Here is an 18,284-nt window from a genome sequence, read left to right on the forward strand (position 1 = left end):
GGTGGTGGTGGTGGTGGTGGTGGTGGTGGTGGTGGTGGTGGTGAAGTTGGTGGTATTATTATTATTACTATTATTATTATTAGCATCATTATCAACATCATCATTACACACCCAACCCCCAGAAGATAAGGAAGAAACCTTTTATGTTCCTGTATAATTACGAATATGTGTTCCTACGCTCCCTGTGGTAACCCGTGTCTCGAAACAGCACCGTTGCGGTAGTAGCATCACTGTTTACAAATGAATGAGTATTGGTCGTGTAATTGTACCAGGTGAGGGTGAAACAGCTGAGTATATTGAAAGTGAGTCCTTTGAGGTCTGTGTTGATATGGTGCAGTGAGGAAGAAACTTTTGGTGCATAGGGAGAGGTCGGGGTCGAGGTCGGGGTCGGGGTCGGGGTCGGGGTCGGGGTCGAGGTCGGGGTCGGAATCCTCAACTTAGTACTTGTCAGGGGAGAGAAAATACACCGAGAATCTACCGTAAGTAAGATAGGTTCACTTAGCACCAGTAAGGACACAAAAATATACTGAAACTCTACACCTTAACTGCATACATCACCTTGCCACTGATTAGGAGACAAAATTACAGATTACTTTAACTAGATACATCCACTTAACATCACCTTAGGAGTTAAAACTGTCGTAGGTGAATCTTTGTGAATCAAAAATCTTGAGTCCTATGAATAAATAATGTGAGGAATCAAAACAAGTCTGAGATATACGGAAATAGATTTATCTTTAAAGCCGTATTTCTATCTCACTCTCTGTCTGTCTGTCTGCCTGTCTGTCTCACTAGCCGGACAGACGTGACAGGGGAGTCAGATAATATATTCAAAAAACATCAGTAACATGCACGTGACATCTCTCCCGCCCTCCCCTTATCTCCCTCGGTTCTCCCTTTCTCCATTATACCTCCCTCCATCCCGGTACATTCTCCCATCCTTCTACCCGTCTCCCTGAATTCTCTTTGATTCTCTCTCTTCTCCTTCTCGCTCCCAACATCCCCCCTCCCCTCTATGTCCTTCCTCTTTTATTCTCCCTCTCTTCCCTCTCCCTTCTCCCTCCCTCCTAAGCCATCATGTCGTTGTATCATAAATTTTAAGGTCGAGACCAAAAAGTTGTACCTGCTGCCTCTCTCTCTCTCTCTCTCTCTCTCTCTCTCTCTCTCTCTCTCTCTCTCTCCTTGGTGAGAGAGAGAGAAGAGGGGATAAGAAGGAGAAAGAGAGAGAGAAAGAGAAGACGAGTGGGAAAGAGGAAAGTTGATAAAGAGGAAGGAAGAGAAAAAAGGGGAGGGAGGGAGTGAAGGAGGGGTGAATGGGAAGTAGGAAGGAGGGGAGGGCGAGAAGGAGGAGGTGAGGGGGAGGAGGGGAAGGAGGGCGGAAGGAGAGAATGAGGACGAGTATTGTTCTATGACGAAAAAAAAATCAACAACCACTTTTCTCCCTCCTAGTACGTCGATGAGAGAGAGAGAGAGAGAGAGAGAGAGAGACGTGGGGGGTGGGTGGTGTGTGTGTGTGTGTGTGCGCATCTCTCCCAACTTAGGCTCATACATAATTAGGTCTAAAAGTAGGCCAGTATATTGATCCTAGGGAGGCAGTCTTTATGTTTTATGGGTCTTACCACCACCTGACATCACCTAGCACCACCTGATGTCACCTAGCACCACCTGACATCACCTAGCACCACCTGACATCACCTAGCACCACCTGACATCACCTAGCACCACCTGAAATCACCTAGCACCACCTGACATCACCTAGCACCATCTGACATCACCTAGCACCACCTGACATCACCTAGCACCATCTGACATCACCTAGCACCACCTGACATCACCTAGCACCACCTGACATCATCTAGCACCACCTGACATCATCTAGCACCACCTGATATCATCTACTAATTGAAGATGTTAGACAAACCTAGATTATGAAAACAGACCAAGAAACTGAAGGAAACATTCAGGCGGAGGACCAAATTATAGAAGAAGTTCCTGTCTTCAAGTATCTGGTGACACTCAGAAACGATGGATCACTTGAAAATGAGTTTCAGGCCAGAATAAAAAAAGGTCATCAAGTTATGGGTATACTGGACAAAGTGTGGAGGAAACATAGACTAACAGTCCATCGTCTCCAAACCAAACTGGGATTATATACTTCACTGGTAAGACCCGTTTTGGTATACGGAAGTGAAGCTTGGTTTGGTAATGACACTTTATCCAAAAGATTCCGAATTTTTGAGAATGTATTGAGAAGAATCTGGAACATAAGATGGCGTGATCGTATTACAAACGAGACGATAAGAAAAGTCACAAATGTTCCCAATATCGACGAATGGCTGATGAAGAATAGATGGAGGTGGTTGGGACATGTTCTGCGAGTGCGTTCGGATAGAGTATTGAGAGAGGCGGTCGAGTGGACGGAACGAGAAGAGGGAGACCAAGACCAACATGGATCCCAACTATACGAAGGGAGACGAGTTAAATATAACCATGGAAAGGGCTTAAGATCGAAATGGCTGGCGCGAGTGTGTGGAGGCCCTTTGCGTCGCACGGCGTTAGAGGCGGTAACGGGTAATTGAAGATATGTGATTAAGCATCTAAATGAAAATCATATCACATTATCTCCCCTCACCTCTCCTCATTATCCTCACCTCTCCTCATTATCCTCACCTCTCCCTACCTTCATCTACACCCTCAAAACTCCTAATTGGCTGCTAATGAGATCTGTTTATTTGTCACATTTATCTACAAACTCAATATTAATCTAATCGAAAATACAACCTCCCTCAACCCACTACGAAATGCCTCAGGAATTCACTCACATAAAACTCTAAAATTAACTTCTTTATCATCAGCTGCGTTGGATATATTTTTATCATTTATATCATTTTGAGTTTTTATGTGATTCCAGTACATTTATTTTTTGGTAGTAAAGGACAAAAGTGGGATAAGAAGATCACAATAATCTGCCCTCTGTGTCACCTCGCCTATTCCTTACCGTTAATCTTCCTTTACTAGACTCGCAACTGTAGTCAATTAACGCTCTCTGGTGGGTTAGGTTAAGTTATGTTAGGTTAGGTTGGGTTAAGTTAAATTAGGTGAGGTTAAGTTAACATTAGGGTAATTAATTTTACGGTGAAATAAACTGGCAATATTCAGGTGATTTCAAATTCTACCCAACCTAACCTAACCTCACCACACCTCACCTAACCTAACCTCACACCACCTAACCCCACCTCACCTCACTCCCGTAACCCCCCCCCACCTCACCTAACCTCACCTCACCCACCTAACCACCCCACCCCACCTCCACCTCACCTCACCACTAACCCCACCCACCTCACCTAACCTCACACCACCTAACCCCCCTCACCTACCCCACCTCACCTCACCCCACCTAACCCCACCCCACCCCACCTCACCTAACCTAACCCCAGTTCATATTTTGACCTTTATTTCTATATTTTTGTTCTACACTTACAAAGAATATATGCTCACTTAATCCCCTTTTCTAGTGTAATCCTTTTCCACGTAATCCTCTTCCACATAACATTTTACCACATGCTTTTCTTCCACTATGACCCTGTTCCACTATAGCTACATTAAAGTATAGTTCTGTTCCACTATAATGACTTTCACGTTTGATTTTTTACAATTTACACTTGGGTAATTTTACTATAACGCCACAATCACCAACACACTTTTCTTACACACTTTTACATTTTATATATATTTTACATTATGATTTCAAATTTACAAATATTTACACACTACATTCTAACATGAACATACTTTTACACCTTTTAATTTACACTGACAAACGTTACGGCTTCTTAAATTACTTTTATTTACACACTTTTATTATCAATACTTTTATGTTAATTTTTCTTTCACTTTAAACCTACTTTTTTTTACTTTACAATTTTCTATATATACAAGCAGTGTATATACTTATATATACTTTACATTTACAAACTTTGAAATTTTACATCTATGAAGTTTTACAATTCACACTTTACACTTGCAAACTTATTTATTTTACTTTAACTTTACCTTCTGCACTTTATGTTGTACTTACAAAACTTAACACTCAATACTTATACATTTCTAGTCTTTACACTTCATATACAGCCCAATACACTAAACACTTACAACACTTTACCCTTACAACCCAATCCACTTTACACTTCCTACCCAATGTACTTTACACTTACAAACTTTTGCACTTTTACACTTTTACACAACCGCTACAACTTTAATATTTCACACATGAAGCCCCCAGCGAATTTATTTATATAAACGGATTACCTGGTCTTATTCCCTGCGCGAGAGAGAGAGAGAGAGAGAGAGAGAGAGAGAGAGAGAGAGAGAGAGAGTGAGTCCCAGGTAAGAGCAATATAGGAGGTATTGAAGATGTGTTCACTTTAGCGGGATCTGGTGTTACATGAAGACGTGGACACTATAGCGGGGTCGGGTGGTACTAGGAAACATGATCACTATAGCGGGGTCGGGTGGTACCAGGAAACATGGTCACTATAGCGGGGTCTGGGGAGGATTCTCAAAGATTCATAAAATAAATTTTTTAACTATCAAACTGGGTCGTTAAAGCTGCCACACGAGGATCATTCTCCGAGGCTCGAATGAGAGATTATTCTTCCTTTAACTAAAGGTGTTAGGAAGCCTCTTAACTGGCTCCTTTAAACTAACCTAAACTAACGACGGAGAATGAGCAATAATCTTAACAGATATTTTTCAACTGTTTTCACCACCGGAAATTTAAACAGGGTACCCGAGGCACCGACTCAGTTCCGGATTTAGACCTGTGGAGGCCCATGGGCAGGCTCTTTGTGGAGGCCCCCCTCATTATAACTACCCAAGAGGGTTGGGTGGCGAGTGAGGCGAGCCTAAACATCTGGGAGTTCCGGGGGGCGCTGTAAGCCCCCCCGGGAAAATTTTGAAATTTGATCACTTCTTTGGAGAATTTTGAAGCCATATGCAGTTATATTGAGGAAATTAGAACATTGAGAAATTTATAATTAACTGTATATTAACTGTCGACCAGCCCTGATATAGCTACTACCGCACATGTGGAGGCCCCTGGGCAGCTGCCCACTTTGCCCACTCCTGAATTCGGCCCTGCACCGACTATATACAGAGATAGTGAAGAAAATAGATTAAGTGAGATAGTAGTGACTAATGAAGATGTTAGTAAACAAATAGACAAACTAACGCCTAATAAGTCACCAGGTCCTGATGAGATATTTGCCAGAGTATTAAAGGAATGTAAGGAAGAGCTTAGTATGTTTTAGCAAACTTGTTTAACATGTTATTAATAACGGGTGTAGTACAGTCTCACCCAAAAGTTGGTTAACTCTCCCAGCCAGCTATTGCTGCACTGCCTGCTTCACATGTTTGAAACTGTCTCAGTACCAACCAGAACATGAAACCGATGCGAATGAATCTAAGGGTTCGAAGTAACACACTCAAGTTCATACATCTGAGGTAGGCAGTGCAGCAATAGCTGGCTGGGAGAGTTAACCAACTTTTGGGTGAGACTGTACCAGAATCCTGGAGGATAGCGAATGTGGTATCGATTTTCAAGAAGGGAGATAGATCACTATCCTCTAACTACCGTCCAATTAGTTTAACACCAATTGTAGGCAAATTGCTGGAAGCAATAATTTCAAGCTATGTTTGAAATCACCTGGAGAAGCACCTTCGTCATCGCCACCTCCTGCCACCGGCAGCCCCCCACCCACCTCGCGCAGTCCGCCACTACAACAAAATTCAGCCCATAAGAGCCCGCACTGATAGATATAAGAACAGCACCATCCCATCTATTGTTAAAATAATAAACAACTCCTGATTTATGTATTGTACAGCCCTGTAAATGTATTCAACGCATATTATATCATTTTGTCTAAATCAAAAGTAAGTCTGTATATTTTCAGCCACAGGCTGCAACTCTATTAATAAACCGTTTATTATTATTATTATTATTATTATTATTATTATTATTATTATTATTATTATTATTATTATTAAGTTGATCAATGATTCATTCACAACATGGCTTCACAAGTGGGAGTTCACGTTTGACAAATCTTTGAAATCTATTAACATTCCTTGAAACTGTTTTCGAACCAGTGGACGACGGACACGACTTTGATGTTGTTACGTTAACCTCCTTGTGTTGGGTTCTCGACTAGTACAGCTGTTTACCATGGAACGTTTTAAAAAACTGGTTAATCTCAAATATCGGTGAAGCAAAACCAACAAGTGAAATAACAATATAACTAAACTATTTACAAAATATACAAGAAACAATAATGACAAAATAAGAAGTTTGCTCAGTTCGAGAATTTAGCTATGGACAAAACTACACTATTAAACCTACAATTAAATTAATTACAATATACACTACTTACCCTAATCGGAGCAGGAACACTTGTAAGTGAGGACAGTTGACACAGTACAATAACAATGGACCCATCACTATGCAGGAGAAGGAGGCGAGACCCACAGCCGGCAACCATACTGTCCACAACCTGACTGACTTTTCTCGTGTCACTCGGGTGGTTAACCCAACACGAACCTCGAATGAGTAAGTCGAAGCACTAAGACATTCTAGTTGTGGCGACTCTTGGCAGTCCTCACCGCCTTTTCTCTTAACCAATAGATGGCGACTGTCGTAACAATGTTGTATATCTCGACTTTAGAATAGCCTTCGATAGAGTCCTCCACGAAAGACTAATACGAAAAATGGAGGCTCATGGAATTGGAGGAGATATTCTAAAATGGATTAGGGCGTGGTTACTTGACAGGAAACAGTACTAAATCAGATTGGGGTAGCGTCACTAGTGGAGTACCCCAAAGCTCAGTACTTGGATCATTACTAAACGACATAGATATAGACGTAGACAGCAACATAAGTAAATTTGTTGACGGCACTAAAATAGGGCGTGTAATTAAATCTGACAAGAACTCTGCAAAACTACAGGAAGATGCAAACAAATTTTTCGCATGGTCTGAAAAATGGCAGATGAAATTTAATATGGACAGATGTAAAATAATTAGTCTAGATGTAAAAAGAGAAACCAGAAATCAGAAGATGAACAACGTTGTTATGGAGTGGATGAGTGGAACAAGTTACCGAACATCATCATTAACTCGAATATGCTGGATAGCTTCAAACATAGGTTGGGAGGATATATGAGTGATAGGGGTTGGGTGTAAACTGGGCTGCCTAGTATGGGCCAATAGGCCAGCTGCAGTTTCCTCCATTCTTACGTTCTTATATGAGAAAGCATTGAACTAATTTAGTAAAGGTACGATACAAAAATAGATTCTGAACTGTTCGTATACATCAGAATTTCCTCCTGGCATGAACCCTTAAATCCACCCCCCCAAAAAAAAAGATGGCAGACAAAAATGGCGATAAAATGATTCTAAGACTTTTTAATAACTTGGTCAGTTATTTCTTTTAGTTCAAATTATGAGTGAAGAAAATAATTTAAAAGTAATTTTTAAAAAATTTGGTCCTGCGGATATTTACGACGGTGTTGATAACTTAGCGGAAAGTTAATAAACCTAACGGATATAAGATGTGATAATATTTGGAGTGACGTAAGATCTGTTTGTGAATTTTACGTTAATATCACGCAGTGTAAGAGAATTTTGTGTTTATTTTTACTACGTTTAACGACGTTTAATCGATTTTTGTTAAGTTTAGCGACTTTTGGATATATTTAATAAGTATTTGCGTATTTTAGGACAATGATTTTAGTGAAGGTTAGCAAGTTTGAAGAATTATCTGCCTACTTCCGGGTTATGAGGGTGACGCGCCTCCCCGTAGGGTAGTAATCTGCCGCGAGGTCCTCCCCTCCAGTATTAATAATAATAATCCCACATTTTACACAGCAGCGCCTTTGACTACTTAATAAAGTTGGCCACTGCTCGGGAGGGGCTGAACCAGGCTCCATAAAGGGGTCGATTTTGGGAAGAAGTCCCTTTAAGGAGGTCGATTAGAAGAAGAAGACCTTTAAGGAGATCGACTAGAGGAAAGGGTCGATTCGGGAGGTCCATTAGGGAAAGGGATCGATTGAGGAGATCGATTTGGGAAAGGTGACTCTTTAAGGAGGTCGTTTAGGGGAAGGACTACTTTAAGGAGGTAGATTAAGGGAAGAAGAACAACCCAATTTGGGAGTGTATGAAAGACACATTGATAAAACAGGGTAACACAAGATGACATTAGGTAACATGGTTGACACAGGGTGACACAGCGGGATACAGGGCTGAGACAAGGTGACACAGGGTAACACAGGGCTGAGACAAGGTGACACAGAGTAACACAGGGCTGAGACAAGGTGACACAGAGTAACACAGGGCTGAGACAAGGTGACACAGAGTAACACAGGGCTGAGACAAGGTGACACAGGGTAACACAGGGCTGAGACAAGGTGACACAGAGTAACACAGGGCTGAGACAAGGTGACACAGAGTAACACAGGGCTGAGACAAGGTGACACAGAGTAACACAGGGCTGAGACAAGGTGACACAGAGTAACACAGGGCTGAGACAAGGTGACACAGGGTAACACAGGGCTGAGACAAGGTGACACAGAGTAACACAGGGCTGAGACAAGGTGACACAGAGTAACACAGGGCTGAGACAAGGTGACACAGAGTAACACAGGGCTGAGACAAGGTGACACAGGGTAACACAGGGCTGAGACAAGGTGACACAGAGTAACACAGGGCTGAGACAAGGTGACACAGGGTGATTCATTGTGACATGAGAATGATATAAAGTGGTACAATCCCTGCTCCCATAAACAATCAACCTCCCCTCACCCTGGAGTATGATTGTGACTGGCTAATCTCGGCTTTAGATTAAATAGTTTTCAGGCACTGGGCAATAAAAAAACAATTATTTTGAAAGCTTGTATGTTCACCCCCTCCCTCGGGAATAAAACCCTCGGGAGTCAGACCCTCGGAAGTCAGACCCTCGGGACTAAGGGACTTGGGGGGAGGGGGGTAAGCCTCTCTATATGGTTATTTTAGCAGTAATGGGCAAGAAACAAAGTAATTGTAATCGATTGCAGTAAATTAAGTAATTTTTCTAGTAATTTGCCTGTAATTTATTACATTTTCAGACGATTACTTTTATTTGTAATCAAGTAAAAATTATCAACAGTAACGACTATTTATTTCCGTATTTTTGTAAACAATATATGTAGTGTGCAAGAACTCTTTTGTTTTTCTTTATTTCTTTATCTATGCTCCAAAGTTGTTTATTCTCCATAATGTTGACAATAACGGAGAGGTAAAGTTATTTCCTAGTGGACTGGATATTACTGTTCTACTGGCGGGTTCAGATTTCAGTGAACGGAAATAAAGTCATAAGGAAAAAGGTTCCAGAAACAAATCAGAATTTTTACGAGGGTCAGTTTATGATTGGTTGTTAATCGACAATATATGACTTCCACAGATTGACCAAAAATATTATAACATCATAACTCATAATTATATATATAAAAAATCACATCTTATTAATTGCCTCAAAGGACATGAAGTAATGAAACAATTTGTCATGATGCCTCGACAACGACCACTGGATCTCTTATCACATTTCCACCACAACTTGGTTGAGTGAGTAACATACAAGAAGTCATTGTAGCAGATTTTGGAACCATGTTTATTACTGCAAATAATTTCCATGGTAATAGATGGAAATAATTTAAGGTTACATAATGACTTAACGCCAAGTATACTGTACAAGGTTCCTCTCTGATCTAGACATCAAGACGGCCCTTACCTGAGTTGGCCAGCCAGGCACAGCCGCCAGTTGTCGCTAATAGCCTGTCCAATGTCATTGTAATTCTCATACACAAAAGGACTAGCTAAGGTACTTGCCAAAATCTTGCCATCAACTTGACTTAGTGAGGTAGGGGGTAAGGGGTGGCTAGAAGACTTATACTTAGGTGACGAGAGAGAGAGAGAGAGAGAGAGAGTGTATTAGCTCTTTAGTCTTTATATAAATTTGAGGTAGTACATTAATCTTATATAATTATATCACCCCCTGTAACTTTCCACTAGCTGTGAGGTGACATGGTCACATCACGTGATGGGTAAGTTCCGCTCTTGAGGCGGGGCCCTAAAATGCTAGGTCAGCTTTTAGAAGCCAGCTAGCCCACACTATCACTCCATTTCTCACACCAACCAGACGTATTAGTAGAGCTACTCTAACATAGCCTCCGTGCTCATTTAACACTCATAGCTACAGTGATTAAGTTATGGTGATAAACACTTGGAACTGTATATAATATATTTTCCTAAATAAATGAAGAAAAGTACCAGTTGAGTTTCGCTACTAAAACCCAATAAACTTTTACATGTTCCAGCTCCATTAACTCATCAAGAATCAAGGGTTAAGGGCCAGAACATGTGGTGTAATGGTCCGCTCGCTCGCCGCGCAAGCGAGCTGACCCGGGTTCAGTCTCCGGCAGGGTGAAACTATGGGCAAGTTTCTTTACGCCATTTGCCTGTCTGCCCAGCAGTAATTGGGGACCTGGATGTTAGTAGATTTGCGGATCGTGTTCCGGGGTAATGGTTAGCCAGTGCAGTTGGCGAGTTGTCCGGTCTTCTCGGACTATTCCTTGACACTGGGTCATGCAACTCGTTAACTTAGAATGTGATTGTTGTGTTAACGACAGCTTCTACACCTTAAACAAATGCACGCCTAGGTGGCCCTAGGGCCGGATATCCTCGTTACACGAGGGGCAGCCATTATTTTATTGCTATGTTATCTTGTACTGTATTTCAACTTCCTGTTTCTCATCACGGACAGGATATCTCCACTATCTCCTGGCATGACTAAGTCACGTTTGCAAATTCACATTATCACTCGTTATCTTTTATCGCCCTTTTTTCTCCGCTATACTCTAATCTAAAACGTTTTTAGGCTTTTCCTTATTTATTACCTGTTCTGTCCTCGTGATAACATTACGTTCGTTAGAAACTGTGCGAATTCAGGTTAATTATTATCATAAAAATTAAGAGAGTTAAAGGGTAGAGTTTATTTATCTGATAAGAAGAAATTTATCATTTTATAGTAAGTAACTCATATTGTTGTTTACCGTACAGGCCAACGGCGAGTAACACCGACGAACAGAAAGCCATTATGCAGTTTTCTATATCGCCACCCAGCCTAAATCCTGTTCATTTTTGAAGAAGTTTCCAATGACGAATGTTTCCGAATGTTTTCTCAGAGTCCTAGGTAAAATTAGTGTTTTCTGAAGTCACAAAACATAGCGGTTGGAGAGGAATATGGTCTGACACTATGGCACCGCACAGTGTGTATCGATAAAACCCCAATTCTTTAGCTTTGGAGTCTGTTAGGTACAATATATCACTTAATAGCTTAGGTGGGATGGTGTTTTTATTTATTGAATTATTTAGGGCAGGTGATGGGTTGGTTCCTTACAAGAGGGAAGTATGAACTGGCTTCACACGCTATTATTCATTCCTAACTTTTTCATTCCCTTTAATTAATCTTTTGATGAGGATAAGGTTTAGGGCGGCATCCATTCTCATTAACTTCATCTCTTGCCCTTGAACAATCACGGACAGACACAACAAACCATTTTCAGGCGTTACTGTTGGATCATCGTCTCTAAAAAAGGTCCAACCGCATTGCCACGCCTGAGCTAGCAATTATTGTCCGATCATTGCAAAGACTTGGTATATTAAACAGGAAGGAGAGATTAAAAATAAACAAACACACACTAAAGACTGGAACATGGAATATGAGGAGATTATAATAGGCTTGTAAATATGCAAATGTTTGTTGGGAAATGAAAGAATTGCAGTGGGACATTCTGGGATTAAGTGGGACATTCTAGGTTTAAGTGGGACATACTGGGATTAAGTGGGACATTCTGGGATTAAGTGGGACATACTGGGATTAAGTGGGACATACTGGGATTAAGTGGGACATACTGGGATTAAGTGGGACATTCTGGGATTAAGTGGGACATTCTGGGATTAAGTGGGACATACTGGGATTAAGTGGGACATTCTGGGATTAAGTGGGACATACTGGGATTAAGTGGGACATTCTGGGATTAAGTGGGACATACTGGGATTAAGTGAAGCATTAGCGGTGATGATTCTAACTTCATATAGTCAGGTGGTGAAAACATAAAAGAGGTGTTGGTCTTGTAAACCCAAAGTAGTGTTTTGTTTAGTCAAGTTCTTATGCTAAACTCATTGACTTGGTGATAATACAGGTTTATGTACCAATAAATGAAAGTGATAAAGGCTTAGAAATTTTTTATGATGATTTAAATAAAGCAAAAGATACCGTAAAGTTTAATGGCTGATTATAATGGGTGACGAACGGAAAAGTAGGAAGAAGCACAGACAGACACACAGACAGACAGACAGACAGATAGTTAGACACACAGACAGACAAGAAGCTGTCAGTTACGTCTCTCTCAAAAAACTCGACAAGAATTTTCAAGAAACAATTTCAACTTGTTAAAAAAAATGAAAACGAAAATTTATTCAATTATCTCCCAATGAATTCCAGGAAGAGTTTTCCCCAAGAACTATTAATTAAGAAGCTGAGATTGTGTCTCTGAGGCTGTACCGAGACAGTCTCTAGTCTGGGGGGAGCATAATAAGATTAGACTCATTACATATTCATGACAAAATGGTTGCAGGATGTATTGTGATTTTATATAGCTTATATTTTATGTTTTTATTATTATTATTACTACCAATCATCATCATCATCATTAATCATCATCATCATCACCAATCATCATCAATCATCATCATCAATCAACATCATCATTAATCATCATCATCATCACCAATCATCATCAATCATCATCATCAATCAACATCATCATTAATCATCATCATCACCAATCATCATCAATCATCATCAACAATCAACATCATCATCATCATCATCATCATCACCATCATCATCATCAACATCATTATCATCACCACCACCACCACCACCACCACCGCCATCATCATCATCATCATCAATTCCTTCTTTCTTCAACTGACCATTCCACTTCATGATTCCCAACGTCCCTGTTTCTAAAACGATGACAATTTTTACCGTAATTGAATTGCCTCTGGACGGGATTTTCTAATTACCATAAATTTCAGGTAGGAGATCCAGGTTATACACCTTGTCTTATACAATTCCTTATATGTCCATGATATACTGAATACTTTACCCATAAGGTGTAAATTATATTGCTTAATTAGTTGAAATAGCCCAGGTGAAGGGATAGGAGATAAACCATCCACAACGTCACCCGCACCTCCCTACCAAATGTTACCTCTGCTTTAAAACTGTGAAATGCATATAAGGACCCCCCAACCCCACACACACACACACACACAATGAATGCACTGTGAGTTTTCATGAATGGTCGACATGGTTTCTCCTCTAAGGTGAGTTACAATATATCGCTGGTGAGGATACAGTGAAATTTTACGAGACAATGAACAGAAAACATATTAGGGAAATAGGCAATTGTTTACAAATATAACCCCCCCACAAAGTATTAGTGTGCCATGCTGAATTAAATTATTGAGTAAAACGAGAGAATCAGAGCGGAGTAGAATCACGAGCCAGTTGAACTCAGAGGGGCTCATATATTACACGAACCCCGTAAAATATTTCAGGTTTTTTAATGCAGAGAAAGACTTGAAACTGGGGTCATCATACCTAGTAAATTACCTGTACAGTCAGGGACAAAAGTTAGCTCCCCGCTTTGAAACTGAGTCACGGGAATGGGTCTCCGAACTGACTAACCCTAATTATTGTATCTCGTTTAGGGTCGCTGCTGCTTCATTTTGGGTGGGAGCGAACTTTTGACCCTGACTGTACGGTACTGTATTTCTCAAAATTAGTAAAGCTATTTAATTTTTTTTTTTTGCAAAACTATACAATGAATCTAAAATGGTCAATTGTCTCGGGGTGAAGGTATAATGGGTATGAGATGGTACGATACACAACAAAGAAATACAAAAGCCCTGAGGCACGCCACCATCGTCTGTTCAAGCTGTACTCTCGCCCACTGGAAACGTGGATAATACATCAGCACCCCAGCGGCAAGAAGTCGGTCCCCTCACCTCAAGGCCAAACCTAACCAGACATGCAAGTTGTGTGGAGACGCTATGGATATTTTATTGTATTTAAGAAGTCTGAAGAATTTGTGAGCTGGGTCTATTTAGTGAACGGCAATGTCTTCTCCATTCTCTTGCAGATCACAACACACTGGAAGGGGACCCAGCAGGCAGCTTGAGCAATGAAAGGTGTGATACTTGATGGAATGGAATAGCAATTGAACAATCATTTGGCAAACTACTATCAGTAAAAACATGTGTACGTGCGCAATACAGTTTCTGGAGTACGTATTCAGAGTAGGTGACTGAGTAGACGAAGTCTATCTCGTCTTTGACCCTTACAAAATTCCACATCGTCTTGGGGAACTTAAGGAAACAGTCCGTCACTTTAAGGATTCTATATTGTTGCTCCATCGCGACTAAGAAAGCAAGAGACGTCAATGGAATACCATCACAAAGGTTCCCCGAGATCTAAAGAAAGTTAAAAACCTAAGAGTCTGCCAGAAAAGTAATTAGTTTTTTTTCCTGGGAAGTTAATGGTGATGTCAATTCAAATTTTTGCCAACTCTCACCACCATTAACTGAGCACGCTACGCTGAAACTCTGGAGATATTGAAGGCACAGTTACGAAGACTTCGCCTCGATATTCAGGTGGTTCTCCTCCAACATGACAAAGCGCAACCACCCACGAGTGCACCAAAACCTGAATCAGTTGACCGCCTTGGGTTTATTGTCTTATACAGTATCACCTCCGCCATACAGCCCAGTTCTTCATAAGATTTCTATTTATTTGAGGACTATGTTTCTGTTATGAAGGTGAAGTCAAGACAGCAGCGAGGAATCGGTCCCGTCAACAAGAGACAAAGTTTTATTGTGACGACATCAAGTGTTGGAAGAAGTGGGTGGAACACGGAAGTAATTATGTTCACTTGTCACTATGTCAAAGTTCAACGAATATATTTGTTTTTGTTTCATTGTAATATCGTATCCCGTTTTATAATTATGTACAGTACAATACATATATACATATTTTGGTAGAAGAACAAGGAATGTGGCTGAGAAGATTTCTACGGGATTTTTTTAAACGCCAATCACTAATAATAAAACAAGAGGTCAGAGAGGAAGTGACACGTCAGACACAGAGCCACGCTGGGAGTGTTGGTCTTAAACAATTATCTTACCTGAAGGTTCGTAATGGACGCCGTTGAAATCGTTGAAACACGGAATGGCCCTCGTGGTGTCTGGGGGAGTCTCGGGCCAGCAAGACACCCCATCAAACTTGACTGGACACGCCCCCGGGTCACTCTCAGGGTCCATGGTGGTGTTGAGGTACATGTTGAAGCACTGCAACATCTTGTGGTCGCCGTTGGTGGCGTTGATCAAGGCGGACTGCTCCATGAACTTTCTCCACAGAGTTATATAAATTTCGTCCGAATCTTCCTCCTCTGTCTCGGCCGGATCGGACAGAGAGTAGCTCGGGAACTCCGTGGGTGCTGTTATTGAGGGCATGGTGGTGTTGTTGTCAGAGTAGTCACGAGACACTCAACATCACTCTACTGTAATTTCACTATATTGTTGATCGGGTGAGTGCAGGTACAGTCCCTTACATGTGTACCAACACCTAATACATGACAGCTCTTTTGAAAGTTCAATTGTGATGCTAAACTACGTACTGTACTCGTAAACACTCCCAAGAACACTCCTCGAGTACTATAAACGCACTTAGCTAGTACTGGTTTGGCTACACTTGGCGTTGAAGTGAGTTCAGTCAGTATGGGAGGCGATAACTAATGTTCTCGAGGAAGTGAACAAGAAACATGACACATCCAGGATCATTCAATAACACGCTGGATATCTAAGACTTCAGACGCACTCAGACTTCAGGAGAGGTGTTTCAGGAGCCGTTCAGACGCAGTTAATGCGCAGGCGCACTCAGATGACCAGTGAGTTACTATCAGACGCACAAAATTGAGTACCTCAGTCAGTGTGTGTGTAAGATCTCAGGTGTTTAGGCAACGGCTAATGAAAACAGGTGTTGAATCGGGTAGTGGTGGTGGATGGTGTGTTGAGTCCTGGGTGGTGGTGTGGGTGGTATGGTGGGTGGCTGACCTTGTCTCGCAGTCTGCCGCCCACGCCGCACTCCCTCACCATGGCTGAAATAACAGAATCATAGTTTAGAATCATGACTCAAACAACAGGAACCATGGATAAGAATCATGGGTTGGAGCAAGAAAATTCTGACCATTACTCAAAGAAAAAAAAATCTACCAAGAAAAATTCCCACTGAGGTGAACCAAGTGCAACAATGGTAATAAATCCTACCTGTAATTAGTAAACTACACCTGTGCTAATTAATGGTCACGTGGACTTAATCATGTAAATAATAATCATAATCACTACGATATTATCTTAAGCTTTGAGATCATCAGGGAGTTGATCTGCATATTTATTCTCATTTATTTTGTTAATTATGACGTCAAGTAGAGAGACAGGTAAAGTGATTAGAAGAGGGAAAATAGACAGATAAAGGAGAGATAAATAGATAGAGATGATAGATAGATAGATAGACAGATAGATAGACAAAGATAGATAAGTAGATAGATAGAGAGATTATACATTTATAAGTGAAAAAGACTAGTTATTTAAGACGGCTTCATGTTTTAGATGGTCAATAGTTCACACGATAACTTATTCCTCGTAAATGGAGAGAAGGAAAACTCTCAACTACAGTAAAAATTCAACAGTGGAATTTCTTGACGAGTTTGACCACCATTTTTGATATCCTTACTCCAGATGCGCCTTATTACACCTCCAGTCAGGGAAAAAATTCAAAATAAAATCCTTTGAGAATCCATCTTTAGTTTCATGGGTTGAGGGAATCAGATAACGTCTTCAAAGCTCCAGTTACGAGAAGAAGAAAAAAATATTGAAAAAAATCCTATGTCGTAGTTTAAGTAAATCACTATTGGTATGTGTTCCAGTAAAGTAAATTGTTTTATAAATGATTCTTTAGAAAACACGAGGCTTCCCTTGGCTGCATGGAGTGCATGAGTGTGCTTGTGGAATTGTGTCAAGAGTATGCTTGGGGCATCTTACTCCTAATGTGAAGATATGTTGCGGGCCTGACTGGGGACTCAAAGGCTTAATATTTAAATCCTTCTCCTAACTGGAGCCGTGACATCGTACCCAAATGTGCAGCAGACAAATGACCATACAGTCGTCAAAGCTACACTGAGGCTCTACTTTAATTCAACTTTTATTCTTTCTCAAACTTAGAAAAAAACAAACATTACATTCACATCCTTGACAATAACTGACCGAGACTGTAGTACATCTGCCTCCGTCTTGGCTCATGTGTACATCTGTCCTTTATGTACATCTCTGTATACTATCTGCACGGTTAGGTTAGGTTAGGATAGGTTAGGATAGGTTAGGATAGGTTAGGACAGCGAGATTTAATCCCGTACGCTGGCCAGGAAATGAAATGTTGCCATCACAGGTGTTGCCGCCCATATTATCGGCAATTTAGTTGAAATTATTTGACTATTGCATCATTGAGTGTTCATGTTGTTTACGTACTCTGCAATGATTACGTACTCTGCAATGATTATGTACTCTGCAACGGAACACTTACTACTACACTGTAACTAGTCATAATATCACTAACAACACACAAACAAAGTACAGTATTAATGAATTGCTGTAATACTGTAACTACCTGGACAGATGTTAAACTTGAGGAGTAACGCTGTATGATCCACTGTATTTACTGGCTGCTGTAACTTTCTGTACTGGTTGTTATAAAGTTAATGTTCGACTTGTGAAATGAACTGTATGGCTGTAATATTTTAATTCCTGTACTAACATAAATTCCTTATCTCTTTTACTTATTTCATATGATTGTAAGGATTATATTTACCACTGGTATGGTGTTGTTTGTACCCCTCTCTCTCTCTCTCTCTCTCTCTCTCTCTCTCTCTCTCTCTCCTTCATCAACATGTCACAGACTGGAACAGGCAATAAATGGTTCTTTTATACCAGTCACCTCCCTGCACCTCCCTTGGCCTCCGTCCCTCCCCCTCCCTTGGCCTCCATCACTCCCCCTCCCTTGGCCTCCCCACCTC

General features: G+C 40.9%; 1 protein-coding gene across 3 annotated transcripts in view; it reads right to left on the reverse strand.

Moving 5' to 3' along the window:
• Positions 1–18,284, reverse strand: part of LOC121879999 (diuretic hormone receptor-like) — an 80,561-nt gene that overhangs the window by 29,304 nt on the left and 32,973 nt on the right. For all 3 annotated transcript variants that reach the window (XM_042386917.1, XM_042386906.1, XM_042386898.1), the window contains one exon: positions 15,342–16,313. In XM_042386917.1, coding sequence (XP_042242851.1) covers positions 15,342–15,669 — 328 coding nt within the window. In that variant the 5' untranslated portion in view covers positions 15,670–16,313. The remainder of the gene's footprint in view (positions 1–15,341; positions 16,314–18,284) is intronic.

The sequence above is a fragment of the Homarus americanus genome, unplaced genomic scaffold, assembly GCF_018991925.1.
Source record: "Homarus americanus isolate GMGI-L3 unplaced genomic scaffold, GMGI_Hamer_2.0 scaffold50564, whole genome shotgun sequence".
In the NCBI taxonomy this organism is placed as follows: Eukaryota; Metazoa; Arthropoda; class Malacostraca; order Decapoda; family Nephropidae; genus Homarus; species Homarus americanus.